Source organism: Heterodontus francisci, chromosome 1 (assembly GCF_036365525.1).
Source record: "Heterodontus francisci isolate sHetFra1 chromosome 1, sHetFra1.hap1, whole genome shotgun sequence".
Lineage (NCBI taxonomy): Eukaryota > Metazoa > Chordata > Chondrichthyes > Heterodontiformes > Heterodontidae > Heterodontus > Heterodontus francisci.
Window position 1 is genome coordinate 94,707,443 of NC_090371.1, and position 24,173 is coordinate 94,731,615.

At 42.1% G+C, this 24,173-nt stretch overlaps 2 protein-coding genes across 4 annotated transcripts in view; one reads left to right on the plus strand and one right to left on the minus strand.

The window, feature by feature from the left end:
• itga2.2 (integrin, alpha 2 (CD49B, alpha 2 subunit of VLA-2 receptor), tandem duplicate 2) overlaps nucleotides 1–5,793 on the plus strand; it is a 260,388-nt gene extending 254,595 nt beyond the window's left edge. For all 3 annotated transcript variants that reach the window (XM_068032759.1, XM_068032766.1, XM_068032773.1), the window contains 2 exons: nucleotides 3,102–3,218; nucleotides 3,799–5,793. In XM_068032759.1, coding sequence (XP_067888860.1) covers nucleotides 3,102–3,218; nucleotides 3,799–3,900 — 219 coding nt within the window. In that variant the 3' untranslated portion in view covers nucleotides 3,901–5,793. The remainder of the gene's footprint in view (nucleotides 1–3,101; nucleotides 3,219–3,798) is intronic.
• A 16,880-nt stretch (nucleotides 5,794–22,673) lies between these two features.
• Nucleotides 22,674–24,173, minus strand: part of LOC137370916 (molybdopterin synthase catalytic subunit) — a 45,193-nt gene continuing 43,693 nt past the window's right edge. The window contains exon 4 of the mRNA XM_068032786.1: nucleotides 22,674–23,569. Within this exon, the coding sequence (XP_067888887.1) occupies nucleotides 23,495–23,569 (75 nt within the window). The 3' untranslated portion in view covers nucleotides 22,674–23,494. The remainder of the gene's footprint in view (nucleotides 23,570–24,173) is intronic.

Consider the following 24,173-nt stretch of genomic DNA (forward strand, 5'->3'; position numbering starts at 1 on the left):
TTAATTAATTTTGAAAACAAGCTCAAACCTGTGCTTTGTTGCTGTTTAGAAAATGTAAACATTCTAATTATTAGCATCTATTTGACGGAGTGAGACAGACAGACTTTCTTCATCCTGATTTAAATTCTTCTTTTAGAAAAAGCTGAAATTTGAAAGGAAAAAACGCTCTACCTTTTGCTAGAATATGTAAACATACCAATTACTGACACCTGTGAGACAGATAAGGAGAAATAGGAAAAGAGACAGTGGGCTGGATTTTACGTTGGGCGAACGGGAGCTGGCCACCAACGTAAAAGTTGGTGGCAAACCCGCTTCTGCCTAACCTGGGGATCCATCCCACATTTTACGGGTCCCTAGGCTTTAACTGTTCCGAGGCAGGACTTCCACCCGCATGAGGAAGGAAGTCCTGCCTCATTGAGCTGCCAGCCAATCAGCGGGAGCGGTGGCCACTGCTGGGGCTGCAGCCCAGCCGACGGCAGATGAAGACATGGAGCCAGGAATTCAGGTGAGTTTTGGTTGCTTCGCTGGGGGTAATCGATCGGGTCCCAGTGAGGCAAGGGTGGTTGTTTGAGGGGAAGGGGAGCCTGGGGATGGTTGGGGAAACAAGGGCATCCCTCAATCAGGCACCCTGTGCCCGATTTCAGGGCCCATCCCCGGGGCCAGCTTTTAGCTGGCAACCCTTCTTGGCTCCAGGATGCCCGCTTGCCACGCGTAAAATCTGCATGGAGGCGGGCGAAGGCCCTTACGTGGCTGTTAATTGGCAACTTAAGGGCCTTGATCGGCCTGTGGCGGGCAGCACGTTTTTTGCACCCCCCCTCCACACCCTATGTAAAGTGGGGTAGAGGCGTGAGCGTGTCAGGAAAACCTCCCGGGAGCCTCCCACTCCATTTTACGCCACCCCCCACCCCTGCTGCCATCTGGCTGTTTGGAGTGGCGTAAAATTCCAGCCAGTGTTATGACCAAGGTGGGTTTGATGCACTGTTAATTCAGTCCCACAACTCCACAGGTCACAGCATATTAGTAAAGTTTCCCACCTCCCAAAAGAATAGCCAAATTAAGCACTTTATTTATCCCCAGAATAAAGCATGCCAAACCAGGTTTCTTTAAACAACATTTATTTAATAATAAACCAAGTTTTAAACTACAATGAGATAAGTCTACAAGTATGAAAAGATTTTACAACTCCTTATTCTTCCTAACCCTCATGCATACACCTACATTCAAAAACCAATGGTTAACCGGTTTTAAAATTATGTTTTAAATTAGAACTGTTTCTTAGGAATAATAAAATAACTGGGTAACTTCTGGTAGGATATTTCCAGAACAGCGAGGTGTTCCAGAGTCGAATAGTCGGATGCCACTCGATGTCTCTCCAGGTGAGTTTGATAAAGAGTCTGTGATGGGTAGGCATTCAAGGCAATCCGTCTGCAACAGGCATCACACAGATCTTTCAGCACAAGAGTAGCAACAAGTCTACTTAAAGTTTAAAGTAGCAGTCTTAACAGTAAAAACTTTCTTGAGAGTTCAAGACCTCCCAAAACACAAAAGGCACAGGACTCAGTCTGGAGGCAGATTTTTCAGAGACTGGAGAAAATAGGAATTTTGCTACCTTCAACAATGCAGGCTTCCTCGCAGCAAATGAGCCTTTCTCCACAGAGAGCAGCAACTCCTCTTTCTCTGTGTCTTTTCCTCTCCAGGGGTCCTTTTTCTCTCTCCAGGCAGAGCACAGCCTCAACTCAAATATCAGATTCCTTTTTTACAAGAGAGACAAGCATTCCTTTCTGGGAGAGCTATTTTTCTGGTCTGCAAACCCAGGTCTCTGACAGCAACTGGCTTTTAGCTGCTCACAGCTCCCTGGTCTCTTTCACAGTGCAGAACTGAAACTGAAAGCTTTCAACAGTGAAGTCACAAAACAATCGTAAAACTTGGATACAAGTTTTACAGCTTGAACTTCAAATACCATGTCAACATTCAGTTGCTGTTCACAGAAAGTCCTTTTTTTCTCAGTTTTAAAGGCACAGTGATCTCTTGGCTTTTTTTTAAAAAAAAAGAACTCTTATGACAACAGACAGTAACAAAGATGAATTTCCAAGAATCAATCACAAAATACCAAATATTATGTTTGCAGAGATTTCTTTAAAAAGTTGCAAATAAGCCCCTGTCCCCTTCCCAATTCTTTCAGATCCATGTCCTCTCTCTTTGTTCCATACTGGTATGCACGAGGAATCTACCAGTGAGCTAAATCCTATATTCCACCACTGTTCTGCCAAATTTCAGGCTTCCTCTTCAACAGATATAGGTTCTATGTTTACAGTGGTTCTAGACCAAAGGATTCACCCATACTGCTGAACCCCAGTAGTCCCACTGACAAACTCTGACTGTAATTCCAGTTCTGCCCAAGTTTCTGGCCAAGTGTTACCAAAGCTTAAGACCATTTGTGAGCGTTACTAAAACCCTGGACTACCTCCAATGCAGCTAAATCCCACTCCTTCCACTTAGTCCTGTCAAAAACTAAACAGCACATCTTGCCAATCATCTCGCTATTTATTCTTAGCTGTTAAACTTGTAAATAAATATAAAGAAATTATAAATATAAAGGCCACTCATTTAACATTTTATAAAATAATGGATTGAGTTGTGGAATTCAATCCCCAAAGCACTGGCAAAAATCTTTGAATAACATTTAATAAAAATGGAAATCACTGGCCCTGCTTTAGTGCCCTACATGGCATAAACATCCCCATTGTTAGAAAACACTATATTCGACTCATCTTAAGCAATGTCACAGGAGATCCACCAGTAAAATAGAATGTAATTTGCAGAGTATAATGTTCTTGTTATGAATTGCATATCTACCAAGAGCACTGCTATAGGAGATCCATTCATTTTATACTAAAATGGCAGGGAACAATACTTTAAGGGAGTGTGGGTAAGAGGATTAACACTCAAGTGTCACACTTTCTCCAACCAATCTTCCTTCAGGCATGGCTCCTTGCTAAGATCATGAGACTGGTCAATTTGCACTCAGATCTGCATATTTGCTTTTTTTGAACCTTTGAACAGGATTGAGATATAAGTATTCTTTTTATTTTAACTTTTAGATCCCAATTACAATAACCAAACCAGTGGAAAAAAAACAAGTTCCCGTAGGAGTAATTGTTGGGAGTGTGATAGCAGGACTGCTTGTACTTTTAGCATTGATTGGTGCCCTGTGGAAAGTAAGTACCTTCTTTAGTTTTCTAAACTTAATCATTTGGTTCTGAGAGTGAGATGCCACTGAACATCGTAATCTACTTCTGATTGCTGTTTTGTCCTCTATGGTCTTGAGTCATCATAAATGCATAGTGATTCCCATTCTGTAATTGGCTAGCCTAATTTATAAATGCACTTGAAAGTTACATATAAGATGGTAACCGACATAACATATGTTAGTGAGAATAGTGGCCAGATGGAATTAACAGTGAAATAACGTTGTATGGGACAGTCTTAAAAGTGTTTGTCCCAGCATTTTTGAATGAAACACAAAATGTTATAGTTCAGAAGGAGGTATTTGGCCCATAATGCTTGTGCTAGCCGTCTGAAAAAGCCATTCTCACTCGTGTCGCCAATCTCCAAATAAATTAGTGAGTATGGAGCTTGATTCTTGCTCTGGTGCTTCCCGGAGCAGAGCATTCACCCCAATGTCACTAAATTGCAATTTAAAAGTGAGTGGATCCCATTAGTTGTACACAAAAGGAAATGTGATATTTAAGGGCCTTTACATTTCTCTGAATGAAATCTTTTTTTTAAATAAAACAGCTGGGATTCTTTAAAAGAAAATACAACAAACTGGAAAAAGATGAAGAGGACAATGAAAACGATGACGATGATGACAATGACAATGATGCTGAAGAAGAATAATGAATGGTGGTTAATTTCACTGTGAATTTTACTGAACCTATTTAACACAACTCTTTAGAGCGAACTGCTGAATATGCCTGGTCACAAATGCTATGGTATATCAAGTGAGTTTAGGGAGATACCATTCCAGAAAAAGACGAATGGTCGGTGTATTTAATGTTTACATTTTATGGGAGTGAAATTTCCACGTTTAAAGAAAAGGAAAAATGATTGCTTTTCTATGTATTTGATCCACTAAAAATTGTGGAAATACATGACTTTAAAATGTGTTATTTCGAAGCATGCAATTTCACTTCTGGGCTGTCAGTTATGAAGTAAAATGGACAATTTCCCATGTTAGTTTTGAGGAATTTCATTCTCAATCCTTTGAATTTCAAAATAGTCAGTGTCTTTGACGCACATCAGGCATAAAGTTGACAAATATAACTCAAATGCTCCAGATTTTACAAAATATACTTGGTACTTGAATACATGATGAGAGATGAAAAAGGGCAAAATATTTTCCTTTTTAAATTTTGGAAATTAACTACATAAGAACGTGTAACAAGTGAAATTAAATTGATGGTCACTGCATTTTGTCATATGGCATCTTTACTGTAAAAGATAAAAATAAAACTTAGCTTTTAAGTTGTTTTAAGTTCCACCTAGCTCAACAAGAAAAAGTAAATGATTACTGTTATACTGTGTGATACTTTACTGATTGCCACTGAGATACTGAGTGAAAATTTCTGTATACATTCCGCTGGCAGGAAACCTTGCCCACTGAAAGCAAATCTCACAGAATTGCAGACAGTCCCTCTGCAGGTTTTCAAAGTGTGCTGCTGGTGGGCCAGGTTCCCTGCTACCAGAACATACACAGGTAATTATCCCCATTGTCTCTAAATACGCACTCACCAAGGGCAAATATTGGTTCTGATCAAGTACTGTGTTATAACAAGAAATAACATTACAATATATCCAATAATCGTTCCCAGTAAGTCAGCCACATCACAAACTAGGGAAAGTTAACTGTAGATTTAAAATTGTCCAAAACATGCATTCTATTATTAATTTAACATTTTTTCTATGTTCTAAACCAGGCTACTGTAGAATTATATTGTATTTTGCTTGAAGACACACCAATTTCACTGTACCCTGTCACGTTTCGCGATCCATTTCAACTTTCATCAGAACAATAATTCATCTGAAATTGATTTGTGTCATATTCTAAGCTCCAAGTAGCCTCCTATCTACAGTCATTTCAAATAATGACAATCACAATGTGACGGGCTTAGCTTACAGAAGCCATGGTGTGTGTAAACTTTGGTTCAATGGTACTATATTATGTAAATAAAACTTTCATAATCTCTTTTGCAAAATATTAGTTAAGAAATTTTTTGTACAATTAATCTTTGGGATTAGGTTAAAATCATAAGAAATCTCTAACAAGAAACAAGATTCTTCAAGTCTGGTACTGTTTTAAATAATGTGATTAGCAGCTTACTTTTCATGTGCATTAATCTTTCTGCCTCCAACATTTGAGTTTGTATTTTTATTTTTTGAACAGTGTAAAAAGAATACACTGCCAAAAATCTGTTTTAAAAACAAGTGTGCTGAGCACTCTGGAAGTCTATTTGAATCTTATGTAAAAGTCAGCTATGGTACACTGGTGGGGACTTTGCTATTTGCACTGATACATTGTTTTATATATATATAATTATCTGAATTTTTCTGCATTAGACTTTTCATTAATATTTATTAGGTGGTTTTCTTGCCCAAAAATTACACTACTGGTTTTTATTTTGGAGTGAAAATCTAAAGGGTTTTCTCATTATGCATTACCTCCTTTTTTATATAAAATGCCTGTAACTTCTGTGACTCGCAGATTTTATTAAAAAAAGAGCATATATTACACCTACTGTGTATTTTCCTTAACTCCCAGTGCTGTCATTACCATTGTAGAACAGTTTGCCAACATATTTTTCCTGGGTGTTGTTTCCACAGGGGCCTCTCTCATAGTTCTGGACAGGGCATGAAAAAACGTTGTGTAATCAGATGGGGGAGCTTCTGTCAGTTCAGTCATTCAGGAGGTGACTCTGACCTGGGAAACATTGAAGAATGGCACAACATGAGAGAGAGAGATACAAGCACAGAAGGCAGTGGGAGCAGATAGCCGTGGTCATCAATGCCAGGAGTCAAGGTCTGAGGACCCTAGATGCAGTGCCACAGGAAGTTCAGTGACCTCACACAAGTGGTCAAGGTCAGTGAATGCATTTCCTAGTGCCATATCCTACCAACTTGGACATATCTGCCAGACTGGACCTGCTCTGGGTGGTGAGAGAACTAACAAGAGGGAAAACCTACTTAACCTTGTCCTCACCAATCTACCTGCTGCAAATGCATCATGACAGTATTGGTAGGAGTGACCACTGCACAGTCCTTGTGGAGACCAAGTCCCATCTTAACACTGAGGACATCCTCCATTGTGTTGTGTGGCACTACCACTGCGCTAAATGGGATAGATTCAGAACAGATCTAACAGCTCTAAACTGGGCACTGTGGGCTATCAGCAGTAGCAGAATTGTATTCAACCATAATCTGTAATCTCATGGCCTGGCATAGCCCTCACTCTACCATTACCATCAAGCCAGGGGACCAACCCTGGTTCAATGAGGATTGTGGGAGAGCATTCCAGGAGCAACACCAAGCCTACCTAACATGAGATGCGAACCCAGTGACGCTACAACACAGAACTACATGCATGCTAAACTGCAGAAGCAGGTTGCTCTGGACAGAGCTAAGTGATCCCACAACCAACAGATTAGATCAAAGCTCTGCCGTCCGTGAATGGTGGTAGACAATTAAACAGCTAAATGGAGGAGGAAGTTCCACAAATAGCCCCATCCTAAATGATGGGGGAGCCCAGCTTGTCAGTGCAAAAGACAAGGCTAAAGCATTTGCAACCTTTCTTTTGGGCCTCCTTATCTCGAGAGACAATGGATACGCGCCTGGAGGTGGTCAGTGGTTTGTGAAGCAGCGCCTGGAGTGGCTATAAAGGCCAATTCTGGAGTGACAGGCTCTTCCACAGGTGCTGCAGAGAAATTTGTTTGTCGGGGCTGTTGCACAGTTGGCTCTCCCCTTGCGCCTCTGTCTTTTTTCCTGCCAACTACTAAGTCTCTTCGACTCGCCACATTTTAGCCCACATTTTAGATGCAACCATCTTCAGCCAAAAGTGCCAAGTGGATGCTCCATCTCAGCCTCCTCCTTATGTTCCCAGCATCACAGATGCCAGTCTTCAGCCAAATTGACTCACTCCACATGGTATCAAGAAATGGCTGATGGCTGAAGTCACTGGATACAGCAAAGGCTATGGGCCCTGACAACATCCTGGCTGTTGTATCAAAGACTTCTGCTCCAGAGCTGACTGTGCCCCGAACCAAGCTGTTCTAGTACAACTACAACACTGGCATCCACCCGACAATGTGGAAAATTGCCCAGGTACGTATTCTTCACAAAAAGTAGGACAATTATTGCCCAATCAATTTAGTCGCAATCATCAGAAAAGTGATGAAAGGGGTCATTGACAGTGCTATCAAATGGCACTTACTCACCCATAACCTGTTCACTGATGCTCAGTTTGGGTTCCACCAGGACCATTTGACTCCAGACCTCATTCCAGCCTTGGTCCAAACATGGACAAAAGAGATGAACTCCGCAGGTGACGGTGACTGCCCTTGACATCAAGGCAGCACTTGACCCAGTATGGCATCAAGGAGCCTTCACAAAATTAAAGTCAATGGGATTCAGGTGGAAAGCTCTCCACTGGTTGGAATCATACCTAGCACAAAGGAAAGTGGTTGTGGTTGCTAGAGACCAAGAATCTCAACCCCAGAACATTACTGCAGGAGCTCCTCAGGGTAGTGTCTAGGCCCAACCATCTTCAGCTGTTTCATCAATGACCTTCCCTCCATCATAAGGGCAGAATTGCAGATGTTTGCTGATGATTACACAGTGTTCAGTACTATTCACAACTCCTCAGATACTGAAGCAATTTGTGCCGCATGTAGCAGACCTGGACAACATTCAGGTTTGAGCTGATAAGTAGCAAGTAATATTCATGCCACACAAGTGTCAGACAGTGACGATCTCCAACAAGAAAATCTAACCATCACCCCTTGACGTTCAACACATTACCATCGCTGCATCCCCCCACCATCAACATCTTGGGGGTTGCCATTGACTAGAAACTGAACTGGACCTGTCATATAAATGCTGTGGCTACAGAGCAGTCAAAGGCTGGGAATTTTGTGGCAAGTAACCTACCTCCTGACTCCCCAAAGCCTGTCCACCATTTACAAGGCACAAGTCAGGAGTGTGATGGAATACTCTCCACCTACCTGGATGACTGCAGCTCCAACAACACTCAAGAAGCTTGATACAATGCAGGATAAAGCAGCCTGCTTGATTAGCACCCCGTCCAGCGCCTTAAGCATTCATTCCCTCCACCACCAGCAAACCGTGGCAGCAGTGTGTACCATATACAAGATGCACTGCAGCAACTCGCGACAGCCTCCTTTGACAGCAACTTCCAAACCCGCGACCTCTACCAACTTGAAGGACAAGGGCAGTAGCCACATGAGAACACCACCACCTGTAAGTCTCCCTCCCAGTAGCACATCATCCTGACTTGGAACTATATCACCGTTCCTTCACTGTCGTTAAGCCAAATCCTTGAACACCCTCCCTAGTAGCACTGCAGCAGTTCAAGAAGGCGGATCACCACCACCTTCTCAAGGACAATTCTTCTTCTTCTTCTTCTTTGGCCTCCTTGTCTCGAGAGACAATGGGTAAGCGCCTGGAGGTGGTCAGTGGTTTGTGGAGCAGCGTCTGGAGTGGCTATAAAGGACAATTCTAGAGTGACAGACTCTTCCACAGGTGCTGATGATAAAATTAGTTGCCGGGGCTGTTACACAGTTGGCTCTCCCCTTGCGCTTCTGTCTTTTTTCCTGCCAACTACTAAATCTCTTTGACTCTCCACACTTTATCCCGACTTTATGGCTGCCCGCCAGCTCTGGCGATCGCTGGCAACTGACTCCCACGACTTGTGATCAATGTCACAGGACTTCATGTCGCGTTTGCAGACGTCTTTAAAGCGGAGCCATGGACCGCCGGTGGATCTGATACCAGTGACGAGCTCGCTGTACAATGTGTCCTTGGGGATCCTGCCATCTTCCAGCGGCTCACATGGCCAAGCCATCTCAAGCACTGCTGGCTCAGTAGGGTGTATATGCTGGGGATGTTGGCCGCATCGAGGACTACTGTGTTGGAGATACGGTCCTACCACCTGATGGCAAGGATCCTCCAGAGGCAGCGAAGATGGAATGAATTGAGACGTCGCTCTTGGCTGACATACGTTGTTCAAGCCTCGCTGCCGTAGAGCAAGGTACTGAGGACACAGGCTTGATACACACGGACTTTTGTGTTCCGTGTCAGTGCGCCATTTTCCCACACTCTCTTGGCCAGTCTGGACATAGCAATGGAAGCCTTTCCCATGCGCTTGTTGATTTCTGCATCGAGAGACAGGTTAGTGGTGATAGTTGAGCCTAGGTATGTGACCTCTTGAACCACTTCCAGAGCGTGGTCGCCAATATTGATGGATGGAGCATTTCTGACATCCTGTCCCATGATGTTCGTTTTCTTGAGGCTGATGGTTAGGCCAAATTTGTTGCAGGCAGCTGCAATCCTGTCAATGAGTCTCTGCAGACACTCTTCAGTGTGAGATGTTAATGCTGCATCGTCAGCAAAGAGGAGTTCGCTGATGAGAACTTTCCGTATCTTGGTCTTCACTCTTAGACGGGCAAGGTTGAACAACCTGCCACCAGGTCTTGTGTGGAGGAAAATTCCTTTTTCTGAAGACTTGAATGCATGTGAGAGCAGCAGGGAGAAGAAGATCCCAAACAGTGTAGGTGCGAGAACACAGCCCTGTTTCACGTCACTCAGGATAGGAAAGGGGTCTGATGAGGCGCCGCTATGCTGAATTGTGCCTTTCATATTGTCATGGAATGAGGTGATGATACTTAGTAGCTTTGGTGGATATCCGATCTTTTCTAGTAGTCTGAAGAGACCATGTCTGCTGACGAGGTCAAAGGCTTTGGTGAGATCAATGAAAGCAACGTAGAGGGGCATCTGTTATTCACGGCATTTCTCCTGGAGCTGGCGAAGGGAGAACAGCATGTCAATGGTGGATCTCTCTGCTCGAAGCCACACTGTGCCTCAGGGTGAAGCGCTCAGCCAGCTTCTGGAGCCTGTTTAAAGCGACTCAAGCGAAGACTTTCCCCACTATGCTGAGCAGGGAGATTCCACGGTAGTTGTTAGACAATTACAAATGGGCAATATATACTGGCCTTGCCAGCGACGCCCACATCCCATGAATGAATAAAAAAATTCTGGGCTACTAGTCTCAAATACTGTTCAATTCATCACTGTTACGACCAGGAGCGAAAGGTGTCTAGGAGTCTTTTACTATATTCACCTGGTCTTATTGTAACAGGGTTTAATTTTAAACACACTGTGTTTTGACCTCCCCTTTTGTGAATCCTTGTTCACAACTTTCTAATTATAAGGCACAGAAATGAGCACAAACAGGCTTTCTTTGGTTTAAAGAAGAAAGATGAAATTTATTAAACCTTAAACTTGAACTCTAATACGGTTAACGCCTACAGATATGCGATGCTCCCACTCTCACATGCACACACGATACACATATGCAAATAGGGACAGAAAAGAGCAGAAGAAAAGATAAGTAGAACAGTTTGAGGCAATATCTTGTTACTGTTTCTCGAGCTTGCTGTATTCCTTGATTGAAGATATGGTCTTGCATTTCATTGGGGCTCTGTAGTCTTCTTAAAACCTTGTTCACGTAGGAAACTTTTCTCTCTTTGAGTGTCACATGTTTTTACAAGATTCATTTCCGTGAGAAGGAGATGGAAATAGGCAGACACAAAAGGAGGTAATTCTTGCTTCAGTTCCAGGAGAGATCTTTACTCCTTGAGTGCACGGCTTTGTCTCAGTTCAAATCCTTTGTTGGAAGTTCAAATTCAAAAAAACTCCAGCCAGCTGGTCATGTGACTAAAACTGGTTTGACCACTTCTTCTGTGTATTGGGGAATCAACGACTGGGTCCATTTTGTTCCAAAGCTGCTAGTTACTATACAAAAAATGTCTTTCCAGTCAGGGGCTTGCAATTTTAAGTTTTAATGTTTATGTGGTGAAATAATCAGTGCCTCAGTCTTGGTAGGTGAGGGGCTTGCCTGACAATCACACATACATCACTCAGCTACCAGCAATCTCTATCAATTAGGACTCATACTTGACATTCATATGCTCCACCACACCTCACACACTTAGCACTGCTGCAAATCTCTCACCCACATCTCACAGATTGGACACACTGCCAGTTATTCAACTATGATAGCCACATTACCCAAACAAATTGCACGGCACTCACTGAAACACTCTTACAGGACAAGGTAAGGTGACGCACAACTGGAGGTAGCAAGAACTAACTGGAGGGTTACAGTGTATGTCCTTATACCTATGGAGGAGATGATGCTCACCATTATTGGGGCAACCATTACTGAGGACGAGGCCGGTGACAGGGCTAAAACCTTTGCAGATGATGGTATCACCATACCTAATCCTCCTTCTGACATCCCACTTCCCCCTCACCCCACACTCTTCTGATTTACAAGCTGTAGATGTTGTAAGCATACACCTCTTACTCAATAGCCGAGAAGTGCAACCTGGCCAAGCAGCGGAGGAACTGCAAGAAGGCAGTGATAATAAAGATACACAGTTGCTCGATTTCACAGTCAAAGCCACCAGCTCAGATACTGACACTGTGTAATTTAGAGGATAGCATAGAAGTAGGATGGACACATGGTACCGGCACTAGGCTTGAGTACCCTGCAGCTAGGGCAGGGGAAAGGTGCAGGTGTTAGCTCACCAGATGAAAAAGGTTGTACAGGAGTTCTGCTGCAGAGAATTCAGATGAGGACTTGAATGGGGCAATCTACAAAAAAATGCTGCTCGTAAATGTAACAAGGCTATTCAAGAAAGGATGGAGAGATAAAACGGGAAACTGATGTCGGTCGTCGGGATAATGTTGGAATGTATTATCAAGGAAGTCTTAACACTGCACTTGGAAAATCATAGTATGATCAGACAAAGTCTACATGGTTTTACGAAGAAAATCATGTTTGACAAGCATATTAAGAGGTTTTTGAGGATATATCTAGTTGGGTAGATAAAGGGGAGCCAGTAGATGTAGTCGACTTGGATTTCAAAAAGGCATTCGATAAGGTGTAACACGAAAGGTTATTACTTTTTTTTAATTCATTCATGGGATGTGGGCATTGCTGGCCAGGTCAGCATTTGTTGCCCATCCCTCATTGCCCTTGAGAAGGTGGTGAGCTGCCTTCTTGAACTGCTGCAGTGCATGTGGGGTAGGTACACCCACAGTGCTGTTAGGAAGGGAGTTCCAGGATTTTGACCCAGCGACAGTGAAGGTACGGCGATATAGTTCCAAGTCAGGATGATGTGTGACTTGGAGGGGAACTTGCAGGTGGTGGTGTTCCCATACATTTGCTGCCCTTGTCCTTCTAGTTGGTAGAGGTTGCGGGTTTGGAAGGTGCTGTCTAAGGAGCTTTGGTGCGTTGCTATAGTGCATCTTGTAGATGGTACACACTGCTGCCACTGTGCGTCGGTGGTGGAGGGAGTGAATGTTTGTGGATGGGGAGCCAATCAAGTGGGTTGCTTTGTCCTGGATGGTGTCGAGCTTCTTGAGTGTTGTTGGAGCTGCACCCACCCAGGCAAGTGAAGAGTATTGAACTCTGTTTCTCTCTCTGCAGATGATGGCAGACCTACTGTGCATTTCCAGCACTTTCCGTTTGAATTAAAGAAAAATACAAGGCAGCCGCTTTGTATAAATTTCTGTTACGATCAGGTGAGGAGGGGCCGAAGGGCTCCCCTCTTTTCCCGCTCCTTGTTTGACCACAACAGATATAGTTCTTTTCCAAGTGGATATACTTGCCAATTCAATGAGTGTTTACGCATCGTGATCATAAAAAGAGCCAATCGGATAGGTTTTCTTGAATTTAACCAAAGACAGAGGTTTAGTTTCTTGTACTTAAATTGATCTAAGTAAAAATAATAAAATATGCTCCAATTTACACACACACACACACACAAATAGGTTACAGAATGGGGAAGGATCGTTTGGTTAAATTAGAGTCCAGAGAAATAAAAGGGGCATACAGTCCGTGGAGGATGATGACTCGGCTGGCGTCAGGCTGAATTTGGTGGTCACGTGACTTTCCTTTAATGGTCCTGAGGCTTCCGGTTTGAAGATGTGGATGCTAATTCAGTGGTTCTCTGGGAGACAGCAATGTTCTTTCCGGAAAGTTCTCTACTCTCTAGCTCCTCTGTCAGGCTTAAGTCATTAAGTACAATGAGCATCGATTGGTGAACAGACTAACACAATCAAACACAGATCAATTAAATCACTGATCACTACAATCTGCAGCTGGGAATATGCCTCGGTGCTCACGGTCAGCAAACAGAGTTGAAAGCTTACAAGTTTTGAGTGGTTTGTATCCACCAGTTTAATATACAGGTTTCCAGCCAGTGGGTTAAAAAAAAATTGACCTAGCGCGTTTGTGACAACATAGTAGTTAGTGTTAGTCCCTTGCAAGTAGCTGACAAGATGGCCACTCTCGAAGCTACTGAATATGTGGCCTTCTTTGCAGTGAGGGCTGGCTCAGCTGCTAAGGTTTTCGGCGGTGTGTTGCATTTCCTGTTGGAGGGAAGAGAGAGGATGTGGGAGACCAGCTGCAACTGTAATTTGCAGGTGGATTCAATTTGGAGTCATGCAGTGAGCAAGTGCCATTATAATGCTGCCTGGCCTGCTGAGTATTTGCAGCATTTTCTGCTTATATTAATCTCTGTTTGATTCTCGTAATCGTGGAAAAGCTGTCAGTTTGGACTGCTTAAATCTTCCACTGTGTTGCAATAATGTAAATTCCTTAAGTGATTCGATAACACTAAGGATGTCAGCTGGGTTTGCACGTCTGTAAAATATTCCCGAGAATGTCACATTCATAAGAACATAAGAAATAAGAGGAGTAGTAGGCCGTTCAGCCCTGCCATTCAATAAGATCATGGCTGATCTGTCCCAGGCCTCAACTCCTCTTTCAGGCCTGCTCCACCTAACCCTCGACTCCCTGAGATTTCAAAAATCCATCCACCTCCTCCTTAAATACATTTAGTGACCTAGCCTCCACAACTCTGAGGTAGAGAATTCCAGAGATTCACCACCCTCTGAGAGAAGAAATTCCTTCGCATCTCAGTTTTAAATCTGTGCTCCCTTATTCTGTAACTATGTCCCCTAGTTTGAGATTCCCCCACCAGTGGAAACATCTTCTCAACATCTACCCTGTCAAGCCCCCTTAAAATCTTATATGTTTCTATAAGATCACCTCTCATTCTTCTAAAGTCCAATGAATAAAGGCCTAATCTGTTTAGGCGTTCTTGATAAGACAACCCCTTCATCCCAGGAATCAGCCTAGTGAACCTTTTCTGAACTGCCTCCAATGCTAGTATATCCTTCTTTAAATATGGGGACCAAAACTGTATGCAATACTCCAGGTGTGGCCTCACCAACACCCTGTACAGTTGTAACAAGACTTCCCTATTTCTAAACGCTAACCCCCTAGCAATAAAGGCCAAAATTCTATTTGCCTTCCTAATTACTTGCTGCACCTGCATGCTAACCTTTTGTGTTTCATGTACAAGAACACCCAGATCCCTCTGTACTGCAGTATTTTGTAGTCTTTCTCCATCTAAATAATAATCTACCTTTTTATTCTTCCTACCAAAGTGGATTACCTCACATTGAACACCATCTGCCAAGTTTTTGCCCACTCACTTAACCTATCTATATCCCTTTGCAGATTCTTTGTGTCCTCATCACAACATGCCTTCCTATTTTTGTATCGTCAGCAAATTTGTATACATTACACTCTGTCCCTTCCTCCAAGTCATTAATATAGATAGTAAATAGTTGAGGCCCTAGGACCGATCCTTGTGGCACCCCACTAGTTATGACTTTCCAACCTGAAAAAGACCCATTGATCCCAACTCTCTGCCTTCTGCGTGTTAGCCAGTCCTCAATCCATGCCAACACATTACCCCCAATACCCTGAGCTCTTATTTTGTGCAATACCCTTTTATGTGGCACCTTATCAAACGCCTTCTGAAAATCTAAATACATTACATCTACTGGTTCCCCTTTATCCACTCTGCTTGTTATATCCTCAAAGAACTCTAACAAATTTGTCAAACATGATTTCCATTTCATGAAACCATGTTGACTCTGTTTGATTGCATTATGGTTTTCTAAATGTCCTGCTATTTCTTCCTGAATAATGGACACTAGCATTTTCCCAATGACTGATGTTAAGCTAACTGGTCTGTAGTTTCCAGCTTTCTGTCTCCCTCCTTTCTTGAATAGGGATGTCACATTAGCGGTTTTCCAATTCGCTGGTCCCCTACCGGAATCCAGTGAGTTTTGGTATATTATGACCAATGCCTCCACTATCTCTGCAGCTACTTCTTTTAAAACCCTTGGATGCAGGTCATCAGGTCCTGGCGACTTGTCTGCATTTAGTCCTATCAGTTTGTCCAACACCTTTTCCCTTGTGATAAAGACTGTTACAAGTTCCTCCCTCCCATTTACACCTTGCTCATCTATTATTGCTGGGATGTTTATAGTGTCCTCCACCGTGAAGACTGATGCAAAATATTGGTTTAAATTATCTGCCATTTCCCTGTTCCCTGTTATTAATTCTCCAGTCTCATCCTTTAAGGGTCCCACACTTACTTTAGCTACTCTCTTCCTTTTTATATACCCGTAGAAGCTCTTACTGTTTGTTTTTATATTTCTTGCCAGTTTACTCTCAATCAATTTTCTCCCTTTTAGTTTTTTAGTCATCGGCTGCTGGTTTCTAAAAAATTCCCAATCCTCTGGCCTACCACTAGCTTTTGCCGCTTTGTGCACCTTTGTTTTTGATTTGATACTCTCCTTAACTTCCTTTGTTATCCACGGGTGGTTCGTCGTTCTCATCGAGTCCTTCCTTCTGATCGAAATGTTTGCTGAGTGTCATGAAATATCTGCTTAAAAGTCTGCCACTGCTCCTCTACTGACATTCCCTGTAGTGTATTTTCCCAGCCCACTTTAGACAACTCTTTCTTCAGACTTCTGTAATTGCCCTTGTTTAAGTTGAAGACACTGGTTTGAGACCAGAGTTGCTCACCCTCAAACTGAATTTGAAATTCTACCATGTTATGATCGCTTCCCCCTATTGAATATTGGTTTAAATTACCTGCCATTTCCCTGTTCCCTGTTATTAATTCCCCAGTCTCATCCTCCAAGGGTCCCACACTTACTTTAGCTACTCTCTTCCTTTTAATATACCCGTAGAAGCTCTTACTGTTTGTTTTTATATTTCTTGCCAACTTACTCTCATAATCAATTTTCTCTCTCTTTATTAGTTTTTTTAGTCACCTGTTGCTGGTTTCTAAAAAAATTCGCTATTTTCTGGCCTACCACTCGTTTTCGCCACATTGTATGCCTTTGTGTTTGATTTGATACTCTCTTTAACTTCCTTTGTTATCCACAAATGGTTCATCATTCTCTTTGAGTCCTTCCTTTTGACTGGAATAAAGTGAGTATTCTTTAATAGAATTGGAGGAAAGGAAACTTGGATGTTTTAGGAAGTCTTTTTCTATATTAAAATAATAACCTGCCGTTAAAGCCTGTTAAAAATCTAAATATGGCAAGACTGGTGTTAATACTGATTTGACTGATTGTTGTTTGTATTTGATGTAATCTGTGAACTGATTGTTCATCAACAGGCAATTGTAAATCATGTTAAAAGCTGTTCAATTGATATGCATTTGAATGTTAGTGCAGTTACACTTATCCTTCATCTCTGGTTTGTCTGGTCTGTCTCATCACTGTCTACATCAGTGAAATAGTCCTCAAATTGCTACTCTCAAGTAAATACCATTTTTTTAAAGCATTATTAAACCACTGTTTACATGCAGCACTTTCAGGGGTTTGTGATCACAAATCTATTTGAAAAGGGGTTCTTCAGTACAAAAAGTTTGAGAAGAATTGCACTAGGACAGGAAAAACACACAGGAAAGACAAGCACTAAGAGAATGCATAAGGGTGGTTACTGGCTTTTGTATGTAATATATCATTTTGTGAGGCTGCATGGCTTTCATTGTACACATGCTGCACACGTGAATGCTTTGCACATCAGAGTCATCAGCCATGTCGTCAGTGTATAACTTTTGTTGGCTAGTAGCCACCCTTCAGTTTACCGTAATGGCTCAAATGCAGCTAGCACAGCAGACTGCTGCAGAATGAAGGCATCCTGACTGCTGCCAAGATACTGGGCATAGATCTGCACAATTCGCCACACGTGGTCACATACCAATTGGAAGCTGAGGGAGTGCAATCTCTTGGCACGAGTATAGGACAGAATTGGCTTGCAGCACACACAAAGTAATGTGCATGCAGTCTAGAGCATCCTGCAATCCTAGTGAAGCCACGTGCTCACTCCGGCTGTTACTCTCTGGCAAGAGAGAGTGAAGTGCAGTTAGCTCGCTGATGAAAGATTTGAAACTTTTTGTTTTTCTCTCTCCACAGATGCTGCCTGACCTACTCTGTATTCCAGCATTTTTGTTTTCATTTCAGATTTCCAGCATTCTCTGTATTTTGCTTTTATTGTAGTTAGCGCTCATTGAATAGAAAGCCTCAGTGACCTCCCTTACGCAACAGCGAACGGCAACTATGACCGGTTGCAAATATCTCCAGCTGTAGCCTGGAAGGATCCAGATGCATAAAAGTTCATCACGACGGTCACCTTCACAGCCGCTGGCAATGCAGTCCTTGCCCTGCCCTAATGTTGTAGTTGTGGCTGCAGCAGTTGGTAGATTATAGTGAGGACATCCTTACTTATCCTTACTTAAGCGCAGACATCTCTCACATTATTTATCGTTGAGGTTCAGGTAGGAGAACTGCTCTATGAACACCCAAGGCAGGTATGACCACCCCCCTCTGCGTCCCTCTTGTCCTGCTCTGGGTGCCCTTTGTTCATTCTTCAAGTCATGTTCTATTCCAATAGAAATGCCTACTACTGCACCTAGATCTGGAAGCAACGGGTTTGTGCAAGAGCCTAGAGGTTGACAAAATGTCCTTCAGCATCTGCCACACCACTCCCTGCAGACTTTTGCAATTTGGAACAACTATAGAAAGCACCAAATACTAGTAAAATTGAAGGAAATACCAGACAAAATCGACCAAAACTAGCCTGTAAGTGGTTGATTATCCCCTCCTGCAGTTGAACGCTTATTCAGCTGTGCAAAGAAAGGGCTTTAGCTGGAGCACTGAACTTCAAAATGGCACTACTGGTGTCTAACCAGCTTTACAAGCTGATCGACGTCATCTGCCTGCTCTGCATACAAACATACGAATTAGAAGGAGTAGGCCACTCGGCCCCTCGAGCCTGCTCCGCCATTCAATAAGATCATGGCTAATTTGATTGTAACCTCGACTCCACATTCCTGCCTAGCCCCGATAATCTTTCACACCCTTGCTTAGAAAGAATCTATCTACCTCTGCCTTAAAAATATTCAAACACTCTGCTTCCACTGCCTTTTGAGGAAGAGAGTTCCAAAGACTCAGGACCCTCAGAGAAAAAAATTCTCATCTCTATCTTAAATGGGCGACCCTTATTTTTAAACAGTGACCCCTAGTTCCAGATTCTCCCACAAGGGGAAACATCCTTTCCACATCCATCCTGTCAAGACCCCTCAGGATCTTCTATGTTTCAATCAAGTTGCCTCTTACTCTTCTAAACTCCAGCAGATACAAGCCTAGCCTGTCTAACCTTTCCTCATGAGACAACATGCCCATTTCAGGTATTAGTCTAGTAAACCTTCTCTGAACTGCTTCCAACGCATTTGCATCCTTCCTTAAATAAGGAGACCAGTACTGTACACAGTACTCCAGATGTTTTCTCACCAAAGCCCTGTATAGCAGAAGCATAACCTCCTTACTTTTGTATTCAATTTGCCTCGCAATGAACGATAACATTCTACTAGCTTTCCTAATTACTTGCTGAACCTGCATACTAACCTTTTGCAATTCATGCACTAGGACACTGTTACGACCGAGGTGAGAGGAGTGCATTGTCTTTCTCTAGTTCTACTTCTCCACAGGTCACAACATATATTTAAATGTTTACCCAGTTACCGATACGGCCAATTATATGCACTATTTTTATTTCAGAATAAAGTCCACCAACCAGGTTTAATAAACAAAATTATTAATTTCTCAAAGCAAGACACATTCAGTAAAGATACAAAGCATTAACACAGATTGATATCACACACTGGATTCACAGGGTTTCTCAGAGAGGTGGAGAAAAGATGAACTGGTGTCTTCAATCTTAGCTGGCTGACCCCCAAATGACTCAAAAACAATGTCCAAAATGAAACTAACTCTTGACCACCATAAACCTTGACATGTCACTTCATTGTAAACAACTCCACAAAGGCTTCTGCTGTTTACTTAGCTGAAGACATGTGACTTCCAGTGTGTTGTTTTTAAACAGAAAACTCAAGTCCCAAAATCCTTCTGCTGACCTTTTAAAAAAAAAGTCCAGCATCTATGGAATTACTTCAGTCCTCCAAAAGGAATCCATTTCCACAGTTCTAAAACATGAGTCCTCAAAAATATTACAAAATGAAAGCACTGTCTCTACAAACATATCTCCACCTTCTGTACAAAACAATTATAGATGAATAGCATTTGAAAAGGAACAAAACAAAGAAACTGCTGTCCTCAGTGTTAAACCCGAGCAGTACAACCATGCTTTGAAGACAGTCTTATATTTTTTGCATTTACAGTGATCTATAGTCAGATTGTCAAACTCACTCTATTCTTCACTTTCCATGACATTGATACATGAGGTGGTATAAATAGCTTGCAAAAATACTGGTTTATAAGTGTTCAGGTACACTATATATCTGACTGTATCCCTCCTACTCAGCACTGTTCATCATCAGTTGCTTTTTCTGGATACAGCATAAGTGTCTGTACATACAATGTTCAGAAGTATAGGTTATACACACAATATCAGTGATTGATGTTATTTATTCCAAACTTAAATCAGTACACTGAACAAATTACATTGTTTGCAAAATTGACCCGTGGCAAAATCCATCAATGAGGAGAGTTAAATAAACTCTGGTTAAATCCAGTTGAAATTTATTATAAAATTATCAGGTGTTTGAAACTTGCTATTACACAGGTAAAATCTGGGCCAATATAGTCTCTGTTACATCTGACAAGTCACTTATGATGATTAAAACAAAACAATTAAATCAACTGGTAAGTGTGCACTTAGGAACTGTACATGTTCAATAAAACCACTAGAGGTCACAATTTATCTATCTTATACTGCCTAAATATTGGAGAGGAGATTCATTGACAGCGGACTAGATTTAATTCTTTCCAGCTGAAAAAATGCAAAAACAATTATAAGTGATCTTTGAAAAATAACAAACTCCTGGCTTAAAAACAGAAAAAGCAGTAAATAATCAGCAGGTTTGGCAACATCTGTGGACAGAGAAACCGAGTTGACGTTTCAGGTCTGTAAACTTTCATGGACAAAAGAGCTGAACTCCAGAGGGGAGGGGAGAGTGACTGCACTTGACATCAAGGCAGCATTTGACCGAGTATGGCATTAAAGAGACCTAGCAAAACTGGAGTCAATGGGAATCAGGGTGAAAGCTCTCCACTGGTTGGACTTATATCTAGCGCAAAGGAAGATGGTTGTGGTTATTGAAGGTTAATCATCTCAGTCCCAGGACATCACTGCAGGAGTTCCTCAGGGTAGTGTCCTAGGCCCAACAATCTTCAGCTACTTCTACAATGACCTTCCATCATAAGATCAGAAGTGGGGATGTTCACTGATTATTGCACAATGTTCAACACCTCCTCAGAATCTGAAACAGCCCGTGTCCAGATGTAGCAAGACCTGGACAACATCCAGGCCTGAGCTGTAAGTGGCAAGTAACATTCGCACCACACAAGTGCCAGGCAATGACAATCTCCAACAAGAGGGAATCGAACCATCTCCCCTTGATGTTCACTGGCATTACCATCACTGAATCCCCCACTATCAACATCCTGAGTGTTACCATTGACCAGAAACTGAACTGGATCAGCCATATAAATACTGTGGCTACAAGAGCAGGTCAGAAGCTGGAAATTCTGTGGCAAGTAACTCACCTCCTGACTCCCCAATGCCTGTCCACCATCTACAAGGCACAATTAATAAGGAGTGTGATGGAATATTCTCCACTTGCCTGGATGGGTGCACTTCCAACAACACTCAAGAGGCTCGACACCATCCAGGACAAAGCAGCCCGCTTGATCGGCACCCCATCCACCACCTTCAACATTCATTCCCTTCACCACCGACGCAGTGGCTGCATTGTGTACCATATAGAAGATACACTGCAACAACTCACCAAGACTATTTCGACAGCACCTTCCAAACCCCTGATCTCTACCACCTAGAAGGACAAGGGCAGCAGATGCACAGGAATACCACCACTTGCAAGTTTCCCTCCTAGCCACACACCATCCTGACTTGGAACTATATCGTCGTTTCTTCACGGTTGCTGTGTCAAAATCCTGGAACTCCCTTCCAAACAGCACTGTTGGTGCACTTACAGCCCAAGGACTTCAGCAGTTCAAGAAGGCAGTTCACCAACGCCTTCTCAAGGGCAATTATGGATGGGCAATAAATGCTGGCCTAGCCAGTGCCGCCCACATCCCCCCGAAAAAAATTAGAAAATATTAGGGACAGGCAATAAATGCTGACCTAGCCAGTGAGGCCCACATCCCATGAATGAATAAGAAAAAATCTTTCATCAGGATTCTGATGAAAGGTCACAGACCTGAAACAGTAGCTCTGTTTCTCGCTCCACAGATGCTGTCGGACCTGCTGAGTATTTACAGCACTTTCTGTTTTTATTTCAGATTTGCAGCAGTATTTTGCTGTGGTATGAATTCTTGGCTAATCGACTGCGCGGGCAGGGGTGATTTCCATGAGGCTCTTGCTATTTTTCCAGGTTTCCTGCAGTTCTTCTGCCAATGTTATGTCGGGAAAGTACTCAAGGAAATTCATCCCCATTTACAGCAAATTTCTGTTCTCTCCCCTTGCCAAGGAGGATTTTCCAACAGAAGTAGGAATCCTCCATGAGCCCAATGACCCTTACCCCAGAAAATCAGCTCCAATGAAGATGCATCAGGATTCCTCCAAACCCAGAATATTCTTATCAAAACAAAAATCCTGCAAGTAGTTTCAGGTAGCATAAAAAATTATTTAAGTATATTTATACAAATTACAAAATTTGTTTCAATGATTTCTGAACATTGTTTTCCTTCCCTCATCTAATATTTTAGCTCTCCATGTGTGAGGCAAATTCTTGTCCATTCAAAAAATTTTCAAGCAGGTTAAGATCCTGAGGTAAAACAAGAAATGCTGGAACCGCTCAGCAGGTCTGACAGCATCTGTGGAAAGAGAAGCAGAGTTAACGTTTCGGGTCAGTGACCCTTCATCGGAACTGACCCGAAACGTTAACTCTGCTTCTCTTTCCACAGCTGCTGCCAGACCTGCTGAGTGGTTCCAGCATTTCTTGTTTTTATTTCAGATTTCCAGCATCCGCAGTATTTTGCTTTTAAGATCCTGAGGTAATCGCTATAAAAACTCCTGCTGCACATGTAATATTTACAGCAGAGTTAACTTTTACAATGATTTTTTTGAAGTTGCCTACCATTATTATATCCTTTAAAATGTACTTTTTATCACTGCTTGGTGACTGTAATGCTTGTAGACAAACACCACTTAAAAGGTCTGGCAAACATTTCTTGCTCTGGGGCAAATCCATCCTGCCGATGATTAATTTTCCTGTAATTCTCTACGCACTGAGAAGTAGCCACAATTATGCTTTTGATTGACAAAATTGAATTCATTTTCAGAACTAAATGCAGTTAAACCTGAGGGAGAACACAACAGCCTTCACATCTTAAAATTTATATGTAGAGTCCCCTTTGATCTGAACATGATAGTCGAAACTAAACTCTGAAGAATATGATTAGAAATGTTCATTTTAAAAATGTTTTATATATATATATATATATATTGATAAACATTATGAAATTAATTTGCATTAACAAGGTTCATATTCAACAAATTTCAGATTGACAAGTTACCCACGTAAATTTGTGTTCAAGAAATATAGAATTACAGAGAGTGTATGTGTTAGACTCTGTTCTTGTATATACAAGTGCAGCACAAAGGCAAAACACCAATTTCAATTAATGCATCCATCACCTAATTTCAACTCAAAGTTAAATGCTTTGGTAACAACCAGTGTGATAATACTTCCTTCAGGATTACATTGAGATCCAATTACTTCTGTGCATTTTGGGCCCATTGGCATTCCTTATTTTCCTTCCAGGTATATTCTTCTGTATCATAAATCTCCTAATAAAAATAAATTAAAAATACATTTAAAAAACTGAAAATATCCTACAGCTAACTTATGCATGTGTAATTGTCAGTTCCATACTTGTATTTCTATGACAAAGTTATGCTAAAGCTAGAATTAAAATCAATAAAAATTTAATAACTTGACTTTCTGAATCTTTATTTAATTGACCCAGCCTCACAACCGTGTAGTGGCAGGGAGTCACATTCTCACTGACATCAAAACTGTCACTGAACAAGTACATCCCAGCACCATAGACAAAGGCTGCACACCACAAAAGGACATGTTGATTTCACTTTTTCAGCTTGTTTTCTGAAGAAGCTGAGGCAGGGCCTGTAACCTCATACACCTCACAGTACATCATGCCATTCAATGTCACCCTGGCAAGCATGGTGACAGAGCCCAGAGCAGCAGTGGCAATTATAAATTGACAATGAATGATGTTGCTGCCTCTCCCAGTAACACATCTGCACCATTCCACAACTCCAGTCTAATGACTTCACATGTGCCAGAAAACAGTCAGGGATATGCTACACCCACAGCCTGCAGCTGGACTAGCTCACAGAAGTGGAGAGTCACCACATTCCCAGCAGCCTCTCA